The 20,786-nt window shown below is 40.7% G+C and overlaps 1 protein-coding gene across 1 annotated transcript in view; it reads left to right on the plus strand.

Moving 5' to 3' along the window:
* Positions 1–17,185, plus strand: part of LOC110458663 (transcription factor SPT20 homolog) — a 36,572-nt gene extending 19,387 nt beyond the window's left edge. Inside the window, exons 18-24 of the mRNA XM_021510480.1 lie at positions 287–339; positions 1,820–2,023; positions 2,522–2,853; positions 3,296–3,419; positions 3,757–3,905; positions 15,422–15,566; positions 16,061–17,185. Coding sequence (XP_021366155.1) covers positions 287–339; positions 1,820–2,023; positions 2,522–2,853; positions 3,296–3,419; positions 3,757–3,905; positions 15,422–15,566; positions 16,061–16,320 — 1,267 coding nt within the window. The 3' untranslated portion in view covers positions 16,321–17,185. The remainder of the gene's footprint in view (positions 1–286; positions 340–1,819; positions 2,024–2,521; positions 2,854–3,295; positions 3,420–3,756; positions 3,906–15,421; positions 15,567–16,060) is intronic.
* Positions 17,186–20,786: the final 3,601 nt, after the last annotated feature.

Raw genomic sequence — 20,786 nt, forward strand, 5'->3', positions numbered from 1 at the left:
TTTTACAGATGGTGGTGATGTATAGGTTTAAGGTGACGGTGAAAAGATGGTAGACTGCTAGTAATTTTGTCAGTGTGATTGTTGTTTCGACTCCACAATCTTTTTGACAATTTTGATTTTACATTTGAATGTTCAGATCACAATTTTTTGTATTGGCAGATATTCATCTGTAACCTATACCATGTATTCTGTATTTCCATTTGTAATAAATAACCTTTTCTAGACCTATAACCAAATTAAGAGCCACACATATCTTTACTTGAATATCAACTTTTAACTATTACAGGTCTATACCCAACACGCCAGATCAGAGTCCAGCGTCAACACCCACATCTACAGGTAAAACATCATGTTGTCCAGCATCAACACCCACATCTACAGGTAAAACATCATGTTGATCATTGAACTGTGATGTCAGCTCATCTGTCTGAAGGGCTAGTGAGGGGATATCATGGCACAACAAGATTATGGTCCAAAACAAGCAATGGGTTGAACAAAACTTAGTATGGAACCTCACAGGGCCCGGTTACTCAGCATTTATACAGGAAGGATGGAGCCCTCAAACTTAGTACGGAACCTCACAGGGCCCGGTTACTCAGCATTTATACAGGAAGGATGGAGCCCCCAAACTTAGTATGGAACCTCACAGGGCCCGGTTACTCAGCATTTATACAGGAAGGTTGGAGGCCTCAAACTTAGTATGGAACCTCACAGGGCCCGGTTACTCAGCATTTATACAGGAAGGATGGAGCCCTCAAACTTAGTACGGAACCTCACAGGGCCCGGTTACTCAGCATTTATACATGAAAGTGCAGCTCTCAAACTTAGTATGGAACCTCACAGGGCCAGGTTACTCAGCATTTATACAGGAAGGATGGAGCCCCCAAACTTAGTATGGAACCTCACAGGGCCCGGTTACTCAGCATTTATACATGAAGGTGGAGCTCTCAAACTTAGTATGGAACCTCACAGGGCCCGGTTACTCAGCATTTATACATGAAGGTGGAGCCCTCAAACTTAGTATGGAACCTCACAGGGCCATGTTACTCAGCATTTATACATGAAAGTGGAGCCCTCAAACTTAGTATGGAACCTCACAGGGCCATGTTACTCAGCATTTATACATGAAAGTGGAGCCCTCAAACTTAGTATTGAACCTCACAGGGCCAGGTTACTCAGCATTTATCCAGGAAGGATGGAGCCCTCAAACTTAGTATGGAACCTCACAAGGCCCGGTTACTCAGCATTTATACATGAAGGTGGAGCTCTCAAACTTAGTATGGAACCTCACAGGGCCAGGTTACTCAGCATTTATACATGAAGGTAGAGCCCTCAAACTTAGTATGGAACCTCACAGGGCCAGGTTACTCAGCATTTATACATGAAAGTGGAGCCCTCCAACTTAGTATGGAACCTCACAGGGCCAGGTTACTCAGCATTTATACAGGAAGGATGGAGCCCTCAAACTTAGGATGGAACCTCACAGGGCCAGGTTACTCAGCATTTATACAGGAAAGATGGAGCCCTCAAGCTTAGTATGGAACCTCACAGGGCCCGGTTACACAGCATTGATACTTGAAAGTGGAGCCCTCAAACTTAGTATGGAACGTCACAGGGCCAGGTTACTCAGCATTTATACATGAAGGTGGAGCCCTCATTGGAGGGGGGGGGGGGGGGCATATAATTGAGATGCATTATGAGAAATTCGGTTCAATTCTTAAAAGCCTATTTCTTAAGTACATGTGAAGAGATTTGGAACATGGACTTAACATCAAATTAAATATAGAATTGACTAAAGTAATATTGCTTGTGTTTGCAGGTCAAGGTCAGCTGTTTCCCCAGGGTCCGACTTCTGTGACCTCAGTTCACAGTGTGAAGACTCCGATCCCCACCCCAACACCCCCACCCAACACCACACTCACTAACCTGAATCTGCAAGGCAGAAAGCCAGGGATAGACAACTCCAACATCACTCAGATCCAACAAAGCCTCCAACAGGCCGGCAACATCACATTTGTACAAAGTAAGTCTTTCATTATACATTATACAATGCAAATTCAGTGGCTTGCCCTCACCAGAAATTCTACATTAATTTTTTATGGCATTATGATAATGTTATATAGGTCATTAAACCCTTATCAAATGTGTTTAAAAAAAAAGGGAAAATATTTAACGTTTTATGATTTGAGATTAATTAAAAAATTGTTTATCGCAAGCTATATATCATCAACTGTGTTTATCATGTAATTAAATATGACAATTTTGACAGGACGTATTTTGATATGACACTGTCTGTCCGTTCATCAGTTGATGATGTCTGGAACATACTTTTTACCATTGAAAACATTTTTATTACATTTCATACACATACAAGCCATCAGTAAGGAGTGTGCCATTGGTCCTTTTTTGGAACTCATTGGAGATTCTGTTTCAAAAATTATGGTAATGAAGATCCTGTATAAAAATGAAAGTGTGTCGAAGTAAAATATGTATGAATAAATTTACTTTGCTTTTATTTTAGCTACAGAGGGCAACACCGGTCAGGCAACACTAAACCAACAACCAATCACAAACATTAATATAGCCAACATCGGCCTGCCGTCCAACCTCCTCCAGAATCTAACAGGTTTACAAGGCATGAATATTACCAACCTTCAGGGTTTACAGAACATGCAGGTATCGCTGTCTGTCCCGGGAGGAGGGAGCATCCCTGTCCCACTCAGCCTTATTAATACAAACGCTGGTGTGATCCAGAACCACACTGGTATCTTTGTCAGCTCACTGCCCAGCGGCATTGTGTCATCATCGACAAGCACATCATCTCCCATAGTATCGTCAGCATCCCTTGCCCAGGTAAGTCAGATAGAGCAAGGACATACCTGTATCTGCTTTATAAACAGTGTATAGGGCTGTTATAGCAGATATTTAGTGAACAGTTCTCTTGGTTCTGAAAAGTGGATAACTAGGTAAATGTATTCCCATTTTCACTAATTATCCATCATGGGGACATCTGTCATATTCTAACATTATTGTTACATTCAGTTGCTATTTATGGGGAATGGATTACATTGACAAGTCTAAGAATCAAATTACAATTAACCATCAGTATAAAACAGCATTAGATATGTATGTGTGACATAGGATGTGTGAGTGGTGGAGAAATCCGAGGAATGATATGGAACGTCAATAGGAAAACAAAGATTTTGATTTGATCGGTGAACAGATTAAGTACAATTTTAATTATGATGAAATTATGATAATTTTGATAACCTGATGTACACTTGTGCTTTATCAGACATCCTCATCAGGTGCTAGTGTTCCAACCATGGTTACCATGGTAACCGCCATATCTTCAGTGACTCACCATGGCTCCACTACAAACACAACAACAGTAGCATCTAGTGGTGGTCGGACATCAGGTATGTGCTCATATACCAAAGTCTACTTTTATCTCCCCAGTGCAACTCTTCATCACTGTCCTGCATATATAATTAAACAGTTTTTGAAAAAGATTGATTACAAGTTTTTTACATTTCCTATGACCATTCCATAGAAGTCAAAAAAGTATGTTTAAGGTACTGATCTTTTATACTTACAACAAATATAAAATCCTTCTCCATTGATACCTTGCATTACTCCACTGGTTTGGTTTGAAATGTTTTGGAAAGCAAAGAAAGTTTTCTGAGTGAAATACAGGTAGTCCTAAAATTTTAGCTGTATTTGCTTTTATAGAATGAGTAAATGTGTTTGTTGTAGGAATCGCTAATAACCCAGCATCAGTGCTGCCCCCTGCTGGCATGCTGTCACTCCCTCTGGGTTCCATTGGTCTGGGTCCCTTCATGTCTGGGATCAAACAGCAGGCAGGGAGCAATATTAGGGCACCAACCACACTTCCCCTCCTACAGGTAGGTCTAACACAACCAGCAACTGCAAAGCTGTTAAGAAAAGCTGTATAAAACAATGCTCAATCAATAAAGAAGTTGAAAATACCATTATATTTAGGAACATACTGGTATTTACAAGGTTTATAGGAACTTATTTCTAATTTTATAATTGGAAGCAAATATTGCAATGGTAGAACTATAGCATGACTTGAGTTTGGTTCCTCAATTTGGCACACTGAGCAGAGTTTGGTACACTGAGCAGAGTGTCGTACACTGAGCAGAGTTTGGTACACTGAGCAGAGTTTGGTACACTGAGCAGTGTTTGGTACACTGAGCAGTGTTTGGTACACTAAACAGTGTTTGGTACACTGAACAGTTTGGTACACTGATCAGAGTTTGTTACACTGAGCACAGTTTGGTACAATGAGCACAGTTTGGTACACTGAGCAGTGTTTGGTGGTACACTAAACAGTGTTTGGTACACTGAACAGTTTGGTACACTGATCAGAGTTTGTTACACTGATCAGAGTTTGTTACACTGAGCAGAGTTTGGTACACTGATCAGAGTTTGTTACACTGATCAGAGTTTGTTACACTGAGCAGAGTTTGGTACACTGAGCACAGTCTGATAGACTGAGCACAGTTTGTTACACTGAGCACAGTTTGGTACACTGAGCACAGTTTGGTACACTGAGCAGTGTTTGGTACACTGAGCAGAGTTTGGTACACTGAGCAGTGTTTGGTACACTGAGCAGAGTTTGGTACACTGAGCACAGTTTGATAGACTGAGCACAGTTTGTTACACTGAGCACAGTTTAGTACACTCAGCAGTGTTTGGTACACTGATCAGAGTTTGTTACACTAATCAGAGTTTGTTACACTGAGAACAGTTTGGTAGACTGTACCAAACTGTGCTCAGTGTCACAAACTCTGATTAGTGTAACAAACTCTGATCAGCGTACCAAACTGTGCTCAGTGTCACAAACTCTGATTAGTGTAACAAACTCTGATCAGCGTACCAAACACTGCTCAGTGTAGTACCAAACACTGCTCAGTGTACTAAACTGTGCTCAGTGTACCAAACGCTGCTCAGTGTACCAAACTCTGCTCAGTGTACCAAACACTGCTCAGTATACCAAACTGTGCTAGGTGTACCAAACTCTGATCAGTGTACCAACCTCTTATCAGTGTACCAAACTCTGCTCAGTGGACCAAACTCTGATCAGAGTTTGTTACATTGAGCACAGTTTGGTACACTGAGCCCAGTTTGATAGACTGAGCACATTTTGTTACACTGAGCACAGTTCGGTACACTGAGCACAGTTTGATATACTGAGCACAGTTTGTTACACTCAGCACTGTTTGGTACACTGAGCACAGTATGTTAGACTGAGCAGAGTTTGTTACACTGAGCAAAGTTTGGTACACTGATCAGAGTGTGTTACACTGAGCACAGTTTGGGATAAGAGTTTGGTACACTGATCAGAGGTTGTTACACTGAGAACAGTTTGGTAGACTGTACCAAACTGTGCTCAGTGTACCAACCAGTGCTCAGTGTAACAAACTCTTATCAGTGTACCAGTGTAACAAACTCTGATCATTATACCAAACTCTGCTCAGTGTACCAAACACTGCTCAGTGTACCAAACACTGCTCAGTATACCAAACTGTGCACGGTGTACCAAACTCTGATCAGTGTACCACACTTTGCTAAGTGTAACAAACTGTGATCAGTGTACCAACCTTTGCTAAGTGTAACAAACTCTTATCAGTGTACCAATCTGTGCTCAATGTAACAAACTGTGCTCAGTTTAACAAACACCAAACTGTGCTCGGTGTACCAAACTCTTATCAGTGTCCCAAACACTGCTCAGTGTACCAAACACTGCTCAGTGTACTAAACTGTGCTCAGTGTACCAATCTGTGCTCAGTGTAACAAACTTTGCTCAGTCTATCAAACTGTGCTCAGTGTACCTGTGCTCAGTGTACCAAACAGGGCTCAGTGTAACAAACTGTGCTCAGTATATCAAACTGTGCTCAGTGTAGCAAACTCTGCTCAGTGTACCAAACTCTGATCAGTGTAACAAGCTCTGATCAGTGTACCAAACACTGCTCAGTATACCAAACTGTGCACGGTGTACCAAACTCTGATCAGTGTACCAACCTCTTATCAGTGTACCAAACTGTGCTCGGTGTACCAGACAGTGCTCAGTGTAACAAACTGTGCTAAGTGTAACAAATTCTGATCAGTGTAACAAACTCTTATCAGTGTACCAATCTGTGCTCAATGTAACAAACTCTGATCAGAGTTTGGTACACTCAGCACAGTTTGGTACACTGAGCCCAGTTTGATAGACTGAGCACAGGTTGTTACACTGAGCACAGTTTTTTATTCTGAGCACAGTTTGTTACACTCAGCACTGTTTGGTACACTGAGCACAGGTACACTGAGCACAGTTTGATATACTGAGCACAGTTTGTTACACGGAGCGCTGTTTTGTACACTGAGCTCAGTTTGGTACACTGATCAGAGGTTGTTACACTGAGAACAGTTTGGTACACTGAGCAATGTTTGGTACACTGATCAGAGGTTGTTACACTGAGAACAGTTTGGTACACTGAGCAGAGATTGGGACACTGAGCACAGTTTGATAGACTGAGCAAAGTTTGTTACACTGAGCACAGATTGGTACACTGATAAGAGTTTGGTACACCGAGCACAGTTTGATAGACTGAGCAAAGTTTGTTACACTGAGCACAGATTGGTACACTGATAAGAGTTTGGTATACTGATCAGAGTTTGTTACACTGATCAGAATTTGTTACACTTAGCACAGTTTGTTACACTGAGCCCTGTTTGGTACACTGAGCACAGGTACACTGAGCACAGTTTGATAGACTGAGCAAAGTTTGTTACACTGAGCACAGATTGGTACACTGAGCACAGTTTTATAGACTGAGCACAGTTTGTTACACTCAGCACTGTTTGGTACACTGAGCACAGGTACACTGAGCACAGTTTGATAGACTGAGCACAGGTTGTTACACTGAGCACAGTTTCGTACACTCAGCAGTGTTTGGTACACTGATAAGAATTTGGTACACTGATCAGAGTTTTTTACTCTTAGCAAAGTTTGGTACACTGATCAGAGTTTGTTACACTTAGCAAAGTTTGGTACACTGATCACAGTTTGTTACACTGAGCACAGTTTGGTACAATGAGCACAGTTTGTTAGACTGAGCACAGTTTGTTACACTGAGCACTGTTTGGTACACTGAGCACAGTTTGGTACACTGATCAGAGGTTGTTACACTGAGAACAGTTTGGTACACTGAGCGGTGTTTGGTACACTGATCAGAGTTTGTTACACTGAGCACAGTTTGTTACGTTGAGCACAGTTTGGTACACTGAGCAGTGTTTGGTCCACTGATAAGAGTTTGGTACACCGAGCACAGTTTGGTATACTGAGCAGTGTTTGTTACACTGAGCACAGTTTGGTACACTGAGCACAGTTTGGTACACTGAGCAGTGTTTGGTACACTGATAAGAGTTTGGTACACTGATCAGAGTTTGTTACACTTAGCAAAGTTTGGTACACTGATCAGAGTTTGTTACACTGATCAGAGTTTGGTACACTGAGCACAGTTTGGTACACTGAGCAGTGTTTGGTACACTGATCAGAGTTTGTTACACTGAGCACAGTTTGTTACATTGAGCACAGTTTGGTACACTGATAAGAGTTTGTTACACTGATCAGAGTTTGTTACACTGACCACAGTTTGGTACAATGAGCACAGTTTGGTACACTGAGCACAGTTTGATACACTGAGCAGTGTTTGGTACACTGATAAGAGTTTGGTACAGTGATCAGAGTTTGTTACACTTAGCAAAGTTTGGGACACTGATCAGAGTTTGTTACACTGAGCACAGTTTGGTACACTGAGCAGTGTTTGGTCCACTGAGCACAGTTTGGTACACTGAGCACAGTTTGTTAGACTGAGCTCAGTTTGTTACACTGAGCACTGTTTGGTACACTGAGCACAGTTTGGTACACTGATCAGAGTTTGTTACACTGATCAGAATTTGTTACACTGAGCACAGTTTGTTACACTGAGCACTGTTTGGTACACTGAGCACAGTTTTGTACATTGATCAGAGTTTGTTACACTGAGCACAGTTTGGTACACTGAGCAGTGTTTGGTACACTGAGCACAGTTTGGTACACTGAGCACAGTTTGTTACATTGAGCAAAGTTTGGTACACTGATCAGAGTTTGTTACACTGATCAGCATTTGTTACACTTAGCACAGTTTGTTACACTGAGCACTGTTTGGTACACTGGGCACAGTTTGGTACACTGATCAGAGTTTGTTACACTGATCAGCATTTGTTACACTTAGCACAGTTTGTTACACTGAGCATTGTTTGGTACACTGAGCACAGTTTGGTACACTAATCACAGTTTGTTACACTTAGCAAAGTTTGGTACACTAATCACAGTTTGTTACACTTAGCAAAGTTTGGTACACTAATCACAGTTTGTTACACTTAGCAAAGTTTGGTACACTAATCACAGTTTGTTACACTTAGCAAAGTTTGGTACACTAATCACAGTTTGTTACACTTAGCAAAGTTTGGTACACTAATCACAGTTTGTTACACTTAGCAAAGTTTGGTACACTAATCACAGTTTGTTACACTTAGCAAAGTTTGGTACACTAATCACAGTTTGTTACACTTAGCAAAGTTTGGTACACTGATCAGAGTTTGTTACACGGATCAGAGTTTGTTACACTGAGCACAGTTTGGTACACTGAGTACAGTTTGTGAGACTGAGCACAGTTTGTTACACTGAGCACAGTTTGGTACACTGATCAGAGTTTGTTACACTCATCAGAGTTTCTTACACTGAGCACAGTTTGTTACACTGAGCACAGTTTGGTACAGACCACAGTTTGGTACAATGAGCACAGTTTGGTACACTGATCAGAGTTTGGTACAATGAGCACAGTTTGGTACACTGAGCACAGTTTGGTACACTGGTGTTTGTTACACTGAGCAGTGTTTGGTACACTGAGCAGAGTTTGGTACACTGAGCAGTGTTTGTTAGACTGAGCACAGTTTGTTACACTGAGCAGAGTTTGGTACACTGATCAGAGTTTGTTACACTGAGCACAGTTTGTTACACTGCGCACTGTTTGGTACACTGAGCACAGTTTGGTACACTGGTGTTTGTTACACTGAGCAGTGTTTGGTACACTGAGCAGTGTTTGGTACACTGATAAGAGTTTGGTACCCTGATCAGAGTTTGTTACACTTAGCAAAGTTTTGTACACTGATCACAGTTTGTTACACTGAGCACTGTTTGGTACACTGGGCACAGTTTGGTACACTGATCAGAGTTTGTTTCACTGATCAGAGTTTGGTACACTGAGCACAGTTTGGTACACTAATCAGAGGCACAGTTTGGTACACTGAGCACAGTTTGTTAGACTGAGCACAGTTTGTTACAGTGAGCACAGTTTGGTACACTGATCAGAGTTTGGTACAATGAGCACAGTTTGGTACACTGATCAGAGTTTGGTACAATGAGCACAGTTTGGTACACTGATCAGAGTTTGTTACACGGATCAGAGTTTGTTACACTGAGCACAGTTTGTTACATTGAGCACAGTTTGGTACACTGATAAGAGTTTGTTACACTGATCAGAATTTGTTACACTGAGCACAGTTTGGTACACTGATCAGAGTCTGTTACACTAATCAGAGTTTGTTACACTGAGCACAGTTTGGTACACTGAGTACAGTTTGTGAGACTGAGCACAGTTTGTTACACTGAGCACAGTTTGGTACACTGATCAGAGTCTGTTACACTAATCAGAGTTTGTTACACTGAGCACAGTTTGGTACACTGAGCAGAGTTTGGTACACTGAGCAGTGTTTGTTAGACTGAGCACAGTTTGTTACACTGAGCAGAGTTTGGTACACTGAGCAGTGTTTGGTACACAGAGTTTGTTACACTGAGCACAGTTTGGTACACTGATCAGAGTCTGTTACACTAATCAGAGTTTGTTACACTGAGCACAGTTTGGTACACTGATCAGAGTTTGTTACACGGATCAGAGTTTGTTACACTGAGCACAGTTTGGTACACTGAGCACAGTTTAGTACACTAATCAGAGTTTGGTACAATCAGCAGAGTTTGATACACTGAGCAGAGTTTGGTACAATGATCAGAGCTTGTTACACTGAGCAGAGTTTGGTACACTGATCAGAGTTTGTTACACGGATCAGAGTTTGTTACACTGAGCACAGTTTGTTACACTGCGCACTGTTTGGTACACTGAGCACAGTTTGGTACACTAATCAGAGGCACAGTTTGGTACACTGAGCACAGTTTGTTAGACTGAGCACAGTTTGTTACACTGAGCACAGTTTGGTACACTGATCAGAGTTTGTTACACTGATCAGAGTTTGTTACACTGATCAGAATTTGTTACACTTAGCACAGTTTGTTACACTGAGCACTGTTTGGTACACTGAGCACAGCTTGGTACACTAATCAGAGTTTGGTGCAATGAGCAGAGTTTGATACACTGATCAGAATTTGGTACAATGTGCACAGTTTGATAAACTGATCAGAGTTTGTTACAATGAGCACAGTTGGGTACTCTGATCAGAGTTTGGTACAATGAGCGTTTAGAACACTGAGCAGTGTTTGGTCCACTGAGCACAGTTTGGTACACTAAGCACAGCTTGGTACACTGAGCACAGTTTGTTAGACTGAGCACAGTTTGTTACACTGAGCCGAGTTTGGTACACTGATCAGAGATTGGTACAATGAGCACAGTTTGGTACTCTGATCAGTGTACCAAACCCTGCTCAGTGTACCAAACTGTGTTCAGTGTAACAAACACTGATCAGTGAACCAAACTCTGCTTAGTATGCCAAACTCTGCTCAGTGTAACAACCTCTTATCAGTGTACCACATTGTGCTCAATGTAACAAACTGTGATCAGTGTACCAAACTCTGCTCATTGTACCAAATTCTGATTAGTGTACTTAACTGTGCTCAGTGTACCAAATTCTGATCAGTGTACCAAACTGAGCTCAGTGTTACAAACTCTGAGCAGAGTTTGGCACACTGATCAGAGTTTGTTACATTGATCAGAATTTGTTACATTGAGCACAGTTTGTTACACTGAGCCGAGTTTGGTACACTGATCAGAGATTGGTACAATGAGCACAGTTTGTTAGACTGAGCACAGTTTGGTACACTGGTGTTTGTTACACTGAGCAGTGTTTGGTACCCTGAGCACAGTTTGGTACACTAAGCACAGTTTGGTACACTGAGCCTGAGCAGTGTTTGGTACACTGCTCAGAGTTTGGTACCCTGAGCAGAGTTTCGTACACTGAGCACAGTTTGGTAAACTGAGTACAGTTTGTGAGACTGAGCACAGTTTGTTACACCGATCAGAGTTTGTTACACTGAGCAAAGTTTGGTACACTGATCAGAGATTGGTACAATGAGCACAGTTTGGTACACTGAGTACAGTTTGTGAGACTGAGCACAGTTTGTTACACTGATCAGAGTTTGGTACACTGATCAAAGTTTGGTACACTGAGCACTGTTGGGTACACTGAGCACAGTTTGGGACACTAATCAGAGTTTGGTACAGTGAGCATAGTTTGATACACTGAGCAGAATTTGGTACAATGTGCACAGTTTGATAAACTGATCAGAGGTTGGTACAATGAGCACAGTTTGGGACACTAATCAGAGTTTGGTACAGTGAGCAGAGCTTGATACACTGAGCAGAATTTGGTACAATGAGCAGAGTTTGGTACACTGAGCAGTGTTTTGTACACTGATAAGAGTTTGGTACACTGATCAGAGATTGGTACAATGAGCAGAGTTTGGTACACTGATCATAGTTTGTTACACTTAGCAAAATTTGGTACACTGATCAGAGTTTTTTACACTGAGCACAGTTTGTTACATTGAGCAGTGTTTGGTCCACTGAGCACAGTTTGGTACACTGGTGTTTGTTACACTGAGCAGTGTTTGGTATGCTGAGCACAGTTTGGTACACTGCGCACAGTTTGGTACACTGAGCAAAGTTTGGTACACTGATCACAGTTTGTTACACTGAGCATTGTTTGGTACACTGAGCACAGTTAAGTACACTAATCGGAGTTTGGTACAATGAGCAGAGTTTAATACACTGAGCAGAGTTTGGTACATTGATCAGAGTTTGTTACACTGAGCAAAGTTTGGTACACTGATCAGAGATTGGTACAATGAGCAGAGTTTGTTTCACTTAGCAGAGTTTGGTACACTGAGCAAAGTTTGGTACACTGATCAGAGTTTGGTACCCTGAGCACAGTTTGGTACACTGAGTACAGTTTGTGAGACTGAGCACAGTTTGTTACACTAAGCACAGTTTGGTACACTGAGTACAGTTTGTGAGACTGAGCACAGTTTGTTACACCGATCAGAGTTTGTTACACTGATCAGCATTTGTTACACTTAGCACAGTTTGTTACACTGAGCTCAGTTTGGTACACTGATCAGAATTTGGTACACTGAGCACAGTTTGTTAGACTGAGCACAGTTTGGTACACCGAGCAGTGTTTTGTATGCTGAGCACAGTTTGGTACACTGGTGTTTGTTACACTGAGCAGTGTTTGGTACAATGATCAGAGTTTGTTACAATGAGCACAGTTGGGTACTCTGATCAGAGTTTGGTACAATGAGCGTTTAGAACACTGAGCAGTGTTTGGTACCCTGAGCACAGTTTGGTACACTGATCAGAGATTGGTACAATGAGCAGAGTTTGATCCACTGAGCAGAGTTTGGTACATTGATCAGAGTTTGTTACACTGAACACAGTTTGGTCCACTGAGCACAGTTTGGTACACTGGTGTTTGTTACACTGAGCAGTGTTTGGTACAATGATCAGAGTTTGTTACAATGAGCACAGTTGGGTACTCTGATCAGAGTTTGGTACAATTAGCAGAGTTTGATACACTGAGCAGTGTTTGGTACACTGCTCAGAGTTTGGTACCCTGAGCACAGTTTGGTACACTAATCACAGTTTGTTACACTTAGCAAATTTTGGTACACTGATCAGAGTTCGTCACACTGATCAGAGTTTGTTACATTGATCAGAATTTGTTACATTGAGCACAGTTTGTTACACTGATCAGAGTTCGTTACACTGAGCAGAGTTTGGTCCACTGATCAGAGTTTGTTACATTGATCAGAATTTGTTACATTGAGCACAGTTTGGTTCACTGAGCACAGTTTGGTACACCGAGCAGTGTTTGGTATGCTGAGCACAGTTTGGTACACTAATCAGAGTTTGTTTCACTGATCAGAGTTTGTTACATTGATCAGAATTTGTTACATTGAGCACAGTTTGTTACACTGATCAGAGTTCGTTACACTGATCAGAATTTGTTAGTACACTGATCAAAGTTTGTTACACTGAGCAGAGTGTGGTACACTGATCAGAGTTTGGTACAATTGGTACACTGATCAAAGTTTGGTACACTGAGCACTGTTTGGTACACTAATCAGAGTTTGGTGCAATGAGCAGAGTTTGATACATTGAGCAGAGTTTGGTACAATGAGCACAGATTGGTACACTGAGCACAGTGTGGTACACTGAGCACAGTTTGGTTCACTGAGCACAGTTTGGTACACCGAGCAGTGTTTTGTATGCTGAGCACAGTTTGGTACACTGAAAAGAGTTTGTTACACTGAGCAGAGTGTGGTACACTGATCAGAGTTTGGTACCCTGAGCAGAGTTTCGTACACTGAGCACAGTTTGGTTCACTGAGCACAGTTTGGTACACTGAAAAGAGTTTGTTACACTGCGCACAGTTTGGTACACTGAGCAAAGTTTGTTACACTGAGCAGAGTGTGGTACACTGATCAGAGTTTGGTACACTGATCAAAGTTTGGTACACTGAGCACTGTTGGGTACACTGAGCACAGTTTGGAACACTGAGCACAGTTTGGTACACCGAGCACAGTTTGGTATACTGAGAAGTGTTTGGTACACTGAGCAGCGTTTGGTACACTGATCAAAGTTTGTTACACTGAGCAGAGTTTGGTGCAATGATCAGAGTTTGTTACACTAATCAGAGTTTGTGACACTGAGCACAGTTTGTTAGACTGAGCACAGTTTGTTACACTAAGCACAGTTTGGTACACTGAGTACAGTTTGTGAGACTGAGCACAGTTTGTTACACTGATCAGAGTTCGTTACACTGATCAGAATTTGTTAGTACACTGATCAAAGTTTGTTACACTGAGCAGAGTTTGTTACACTGAGCAAAGTTTGGTACACTGAGCACAGCTTGGTACACTGAGCACAGTTTGGTACACTAATCAGAGTTTGGTACAGTGAGCAGAGTTTGATACACTGAGCAGAATTTGGTACAATGTGCACAGTTTGATAAACTGATCAGAGTTTGGTACAATGAGCACAGTTTGGTACACTGATCAGAGTTTGGTACAATGAGCACAGTTTGGTACACTGAGCACAGTTTGTTACACTGATCAGAGTTTGTTACACTGAGCACAGTTTGGTACACTGATCAGAGTTCGTTACACTGAGCAGAGTTTGGTATAATGAGCAGTGTTTGGTACACTGATCAGAGTTTGTTACACTGAGCACAGTTTGGTACACTAAGCAGAGTTTGGTACAGTGAGCAGAGTTTGATACACTGAGCAGAATTTGGTACAATGTGCACAGTTTGATAAACTGATCAGAGTTTGGTACAATGAGCACAGTTTGGTACACTGAGCACAGTTTGGTACACTGAGCAGTGTTTGGTACACTGAGCAGAGTTTGTTACACTGATCAGAGTTTGGTACCCTGAGCAGTGTTTCGTACACTGAGCACAGTTTGGTACACTGCGCAGAGTTTGGCACACTGAGCAGAGTTTGGTTCACTGATCAGAGTTTGTTGCACTGAGCACAGTTTGGTACACTGATCACAGTTTGGTACACTGAGCACAGTTTGGTACACTGAGCACAGTTTGGTACACCGAGCACAGTTTTGTATACTGAGCAGAGTTTGGTATACTGAGCAGTGTTCGGTATGCAGAGCACAGTTTGGTACACTGAGCACAGTTTGGTACACTGATCAGAGTTTGGTACAATGAGCAGAGTTTGATACACTGAGCAGAGTTTGGTACAATGAGCACAGTTTGGTACACTGATCAGAGTTCGGTACAATGAGCACAGTTTGGTACACTGATCAGAGTTTGGTACAATGAGCACAGTTTGGTATACTGATCAGAGTTTGGTATACTGATCAGAGTTTGGTACACTGATCAGAGTTTGGTACACTGAGCACTGTTTGGTACACTGAGCACAGTTTGGTACACTGAGCACAGTTTGGTACACTGAGCACAGTTTGACACCTTGACAATAGCTGTTTGGTTGATCAACAGTCATAAGTCAATGAAATGAAAGAAAAAAAGAAAAAAATGTTTTCTAAAATGTTACAATTTTTTTCAGATTCAAGGACAACATGGTGGGATACAGCTTTTGGGACTTCAACAGCAGAGAGCTCCTCTGAAAACGGGAACATCAAATCTGGCGTCTCAGCCAGCAGGACAACAGCTCGGTGGCACTAAAGTGGCCGTCTCAATACCAACAACAGGTACGTTGTTGCATCAAAACTTGTTTAGTGTTACATGAATTTTAAAATGAATTTCAGTTGGCTATAGGGAACAAAATGATATATATGTATAGTCAAGTGTCTTTAATATAAACCACTACTAACCCAGTTGTCCAGCTTTCCAGTCAGTGTTTTCTGGGCACATAAAAAAACACAAAAAACAAGATGTCCATATTAAATACATAAAATGAACTGCCAAGCTAAAAGTAATCAAAATTAATATCAAAATGTAATGCCATACTACCAACTATGGCTCCATTATCATACAGACAGTCTATATATACAAGTTAAGAGCATTAGAAATGCTGTCGCACTGTCACATTGACAAAGAAATTAATTCAAAGATTTACGTGGTATCAACCCTAACCCTAGCAATGACGAGGTTGACAGGATGTGCCTGGCATAATGGTGTTTAATATGTTGTAACAGGTATCTTCGTGTAATATTCACCTCACCATATAATGTTTCATTTCCAGGAGTGTTGTCGGCCCAGAGCCTGGCCGGCCACCAGGTGGCAACGCTGTCGCAGTTGAAGCCAGGCCAGGCACCAGGGGGCACACTTCAGCCGCAGCAGTTGATGCAGCTACAGGCGACACAGCTGACGTTTAACAAACAGCAGCCACTCCAGCTCCACCCAATACAGCTGAAACCACAACAGCCACAGCAGATAGTCCCTGGGGGTATCAACAAGTCCAAGAGCAAGAAACGCACAACTCCCACCCCTCCTAAACACTGATTCTACCCCTACTGACAGTCCAACAGCTGGCCTTTGGGATGTCAACAAGTCCTAGAAACCACAACAGTCACTTGTCAAATCTGTCATTAGTTGGTGGTGTTATTTTTCTGGACATTTGTTTTCACAGTTCCATTAGAAGATGCATGTACCTAACAGAAAAGAGGATGCAATGTGGCGAGTTACTTGACGATGAAAATATTGATGTTAAACAATTTTTTACAATATGGATCTATCATATGCACCTTATCAGTGTTATAGAAACCAGAACCTCTACGCTTGTAAACTGAAGGGAAATAACTCAGACTGTTACATGCATATTGATACATATTGTAGTAGTTTGTTTCTTATATTATTTTAGCTCACCTGAGCCAAATTTGATATAATTGATCCTACATTATCAGTTGGTAGTGTGTTTCAGATTCGCTCACATAGTCTGGTTGAGTCTTACAGGACCCTGTAAGGGTCCTTAAATGGGCATTGAGATAAAATCTCTGTTTATGTCAAGGATAATTAAAATTCTTACATTATCATGGGCCAGATGTGAAGATTTACATTGGCTCAAATCCAATGTTTAGAAATGTCACTGTATACCAGTAATATCAGGACAAGTTACGAAATCTGAAATGGAAACTAATTCTATGTCTTTTTATCACATTACCAAGATTTTTTGGAGATTTTTACAAAAAGTCTCTCTTCTAATAGAAAACACAGATAAAACTTGTGTCAATATTTGACAGTGTGCTATCTATGGTTTATAAACTGTTTTTAAGTATTTTACATATCTAGTATGAATTCTAATGGTTTTACTGTGAATAGTTAATTTATTTGTTTTATATAAAACACAGTCATTTTAACATGTTGTCAAATGAATTATAAAATTGTACATTGTACTTATTTGTGAAATAAATAATCTACAGTATATTGTGCTGATCATTCTTTATGATTTAGTGAGGTATACCTATGAGGCAGTGTTTATTGGGTAAGACTAATGGTACTTGTTATATTCTGATGGTCTGGGATGTATTGCTATTTACATCATTATTACATATGATAATCTGTAGTGCTGGAACAATGTCACCATATATTATCATCCTTAAGGTCACTTACCGCCTGATATCTGTCACTAGCTTGTGGTATTTCTACATAAACATCGTTGATTTACATAAACCTACCAGTATTTCAGGAAATATAAAGAACTTATGAAATTAAATACATGGAATAAAGAAGCACATACAATTCCTGATACTGGGCTCTTGGGCACACCACAATTTTAGCTCTTGTCTGTGTCCTTTTTTCCCTATTTTACTGCGTCACTCAAGTAACAACAGGATGAAACTGAACTGTTTTCATCAACAAACCAAGATTATTACATTTCTCACATGTTCTTTTGACATAGACTGTATTATTTAGTCCATCTCCCACCAACAATTGTATAACACCAGGCTATTGTGACATCACTACTGATAATATCTGATTGGTCAGTTTAAATTGGATGAATCTTAAAAATATTGGGGGGTCTGGTCAAGTCTTGATGATACAGAAGTCAATGTCATAATATAAAGGTCATAGTTACATATTTCTGAAGGTCATTGTTACATATGTCTGAAGGTCATTGTTACATATGTCTGAAGGGTATTGTTACACATGTCAGACTGTCATTGCTACACATGTCTGAAGGTCATTGTTACATATGTCTGAAGGTCATTGTTACACATGTCAGACTGTCATTGTTACACATGTCTGAAGGTCATTGTTACGTATGTCTGAAGGTCATTGTTACATATGTCTGAAGGGTATTGTTACACATGTCCGACTGTCATTGTAACAAATGTCTGAAGGTCATTGTTACGTATGTCTGAAGGTCATTGTTACAGTTGTTTGAAGGTCATTGTAACAAATGACTGAAGGTCATTGTTACATATGTCTGAAGGTCATTTTGATGTATGTCAGAATGTCATTGTTACGTTTGTCTGAAGGTCATTGTTACATATGTCTGAAGGTCATTGTTACATATGTCTGAAGGTCATTGTTACAAATGTCAGACTGTCATTGTTACACTTGTCAGATTGTCATTGTTACACATGTCTGAAGGTCATTGTAACATATGTCTGAAGGTCATTGTTAGAGTTGTTTGAAGGTCATTGTAACAAATGTCTGAAGGTCATTGTTACATATGTCTGAAGGTCATTTTGATGTATGTCAGAATGTCATTGTTACGTTTGTCTGAAGGTCATTGTTACGTTCGTCTGAAGGTCATTGTTACATATGTCTAAAGGTCATTGTTACGTATGTCTGAAGGTCATTGTGATGTATTTCTGAAGATAATTGTTACGTTTGTCCGAAGGTCATTGTTACGTATGTCTGAAGGTTATTGTGATGTATGTCTGAAGGTCATTGTGTCAGATGTCCTAGACCATTGTTGAGGGAACTGAAATATGTTAGATGGATGAGAGCTTTTGCACCGAAGAGGGTACGTTGGTTCGAGGGATTGTACCTGGAAGAGGGTGTGGGAACAGGATTGCAGACGGGGAAATGAGAGGGACGGATATGAGAACGGTTGAGGATAAGGGTGGGGATGAGAGAGTGGAGGGGTTGACTGTGGATGGACATAATAACGTTATATTCTGTATTTAAGATACGATATTTGAGTGAGACGGTTCTTAGAAGTTGCTCTATCGCGGGTCCGTCACAATCGAGCATTGTTGGCTGATTATTGAAAAGGTATTCTCCGCTAACTGCAGCACGTAAACGTACAATAGGCGACGTTTACTAGCTATTCTTGTGTACAAATACATGAGCATTATAAACATAATCACCTGTTAGAAATACCACCCAATTATCATTTCAGGTTTGATGATATATCTGAACTACCTTCAATGGAATAAATGTCGCTTTTCTCTGTGTAATCATATGGTGCTTCTGAGCCAGACAGATTTCTTTCTGGTTTTAAAATAAATTAAGAATCAGACATATCACATTTCCGTGACGATCGTTCCACCATATTTTTCCCTGCTCCCTATAGAACGACCAATATGCACAACTGATATGTTTCAGTTTGAAGTCTGCTGACGCAGTCCGGTGCCAAGAATGAATTACCAGGCGTCAATTATAGCTCTGACGGTCATTTTCTGCAACTACATCACACATGTAGAACAAAAGATATATTATCAACTCGTCTGAAATACTTTTGTTCTTTGAGTTTTTCGAATTTTGTAACTTTTATTTTCCTGTTAGTAATTTGAACTGTTGATATAGATGAAGGGAGCCGCGATGTTTTTATCAAACAAGAATTTGTTCCTATTTATAAATATATTCAAATATAACATAAAATGTTGTCAACCAATCTCGATAGTTCGGTATAACTTGTATGTCGTCTATGTGGGCAGTGACTGTTACTTCTTGCTCAATATGTCATGCAGAAATTGGCCGCCATGGGAAACACTGGACTATGAAATTTGCTGTTGTCAGTACAAATTCTATCAAATCCATGATGTCCTGGATTTCGAGATTTGATATCTTAGGCGTAGCGTAGACGAATCAACAGCGATTTGATTGTTGCCAACTCGTACATATTTTACACCTTTGTGTGCATACGCTTCACTTGTCACTTGTCTGATGAAGGTAATAGAGGACATATCATAATGGTCATCGAAACGTCGTGCGAAAACCTTTAATGGTTGTGCTTCATGAACGTATGTTTACAATCCACTCTTATCACACGAAGAAAATATTTAGAAATAATTTGGAAAGATAGGATTCAAGTGTTTATCCTATTCCAGCATTCCTCGCCTTTAGTGTTCGTTTTTTGTTTTATGGTGTTCATCATGAGTTTGGAATTATATCAGGTCCTCGTCCTCATTGTTTCCTCACATTTCTCTGGTTCGTATCCCGTTAACTTTATATGTTGCAGGCGTTGATAACGAGTCTGGCCTCGATACCTGTGGCTTTCATCTTTTTTGTTGACATTGCTGCACTCATCCAGCTGTTGTGATGTTTGAGAGCCTGATTTTGAATTGGTAGATAACAGGTTTTTGTATTTCTCTTTCTATTTGTGGGTGATTTCCCAGCATGTTTTGGCAGTTTTAACGGGCTTTTCGATTCCCGCTTCGATGGTGGGGTGTTCAAGGATAGTCGATGCTGATGGTGGGGTGTTCAAGGATAGCCAATGCTGATGGTGGGGTGTTCAAGGATATCCAAAGCTGATGACACTTAATGTTTGGCTAGTAGTTGTGATAACTTTGATACAAGGAATATACTGTTTTGTTCCTTCATTGGCAATCCCTGCAGGTAGGGGATCAAGAAAAGAGTACACCTGTTATTACCCACGGCATGTATCGTAAGCGGAGACTAATGAGGTAACCCCCTGCATAATTGAGGATTTTCTTTTTTTTGTGCCCTCTACTTGTGGACACAAAAGCGACCAAAATAAATCTGCTGCAACCATTGCAATATTTAGAATATGATAT

The sequence above is a fragment of the Mizuhopecten yessoensis genome, unplaced genomic scaffold, assembly GCF_002113885.1.
Source record: "Mizuhopecten yessoensis strain PY_sf001 unplaced genomic scaffold, ASM211388v2 scaffold9685, whole genome shotgun sequence".
Lineage (NCBI taxonomy): Eukaryota > Metazoa > Mollusca > Bivalvia > Pectinida > Pectinidae > Mizuhopecten > Mizuhopecten yessoensis.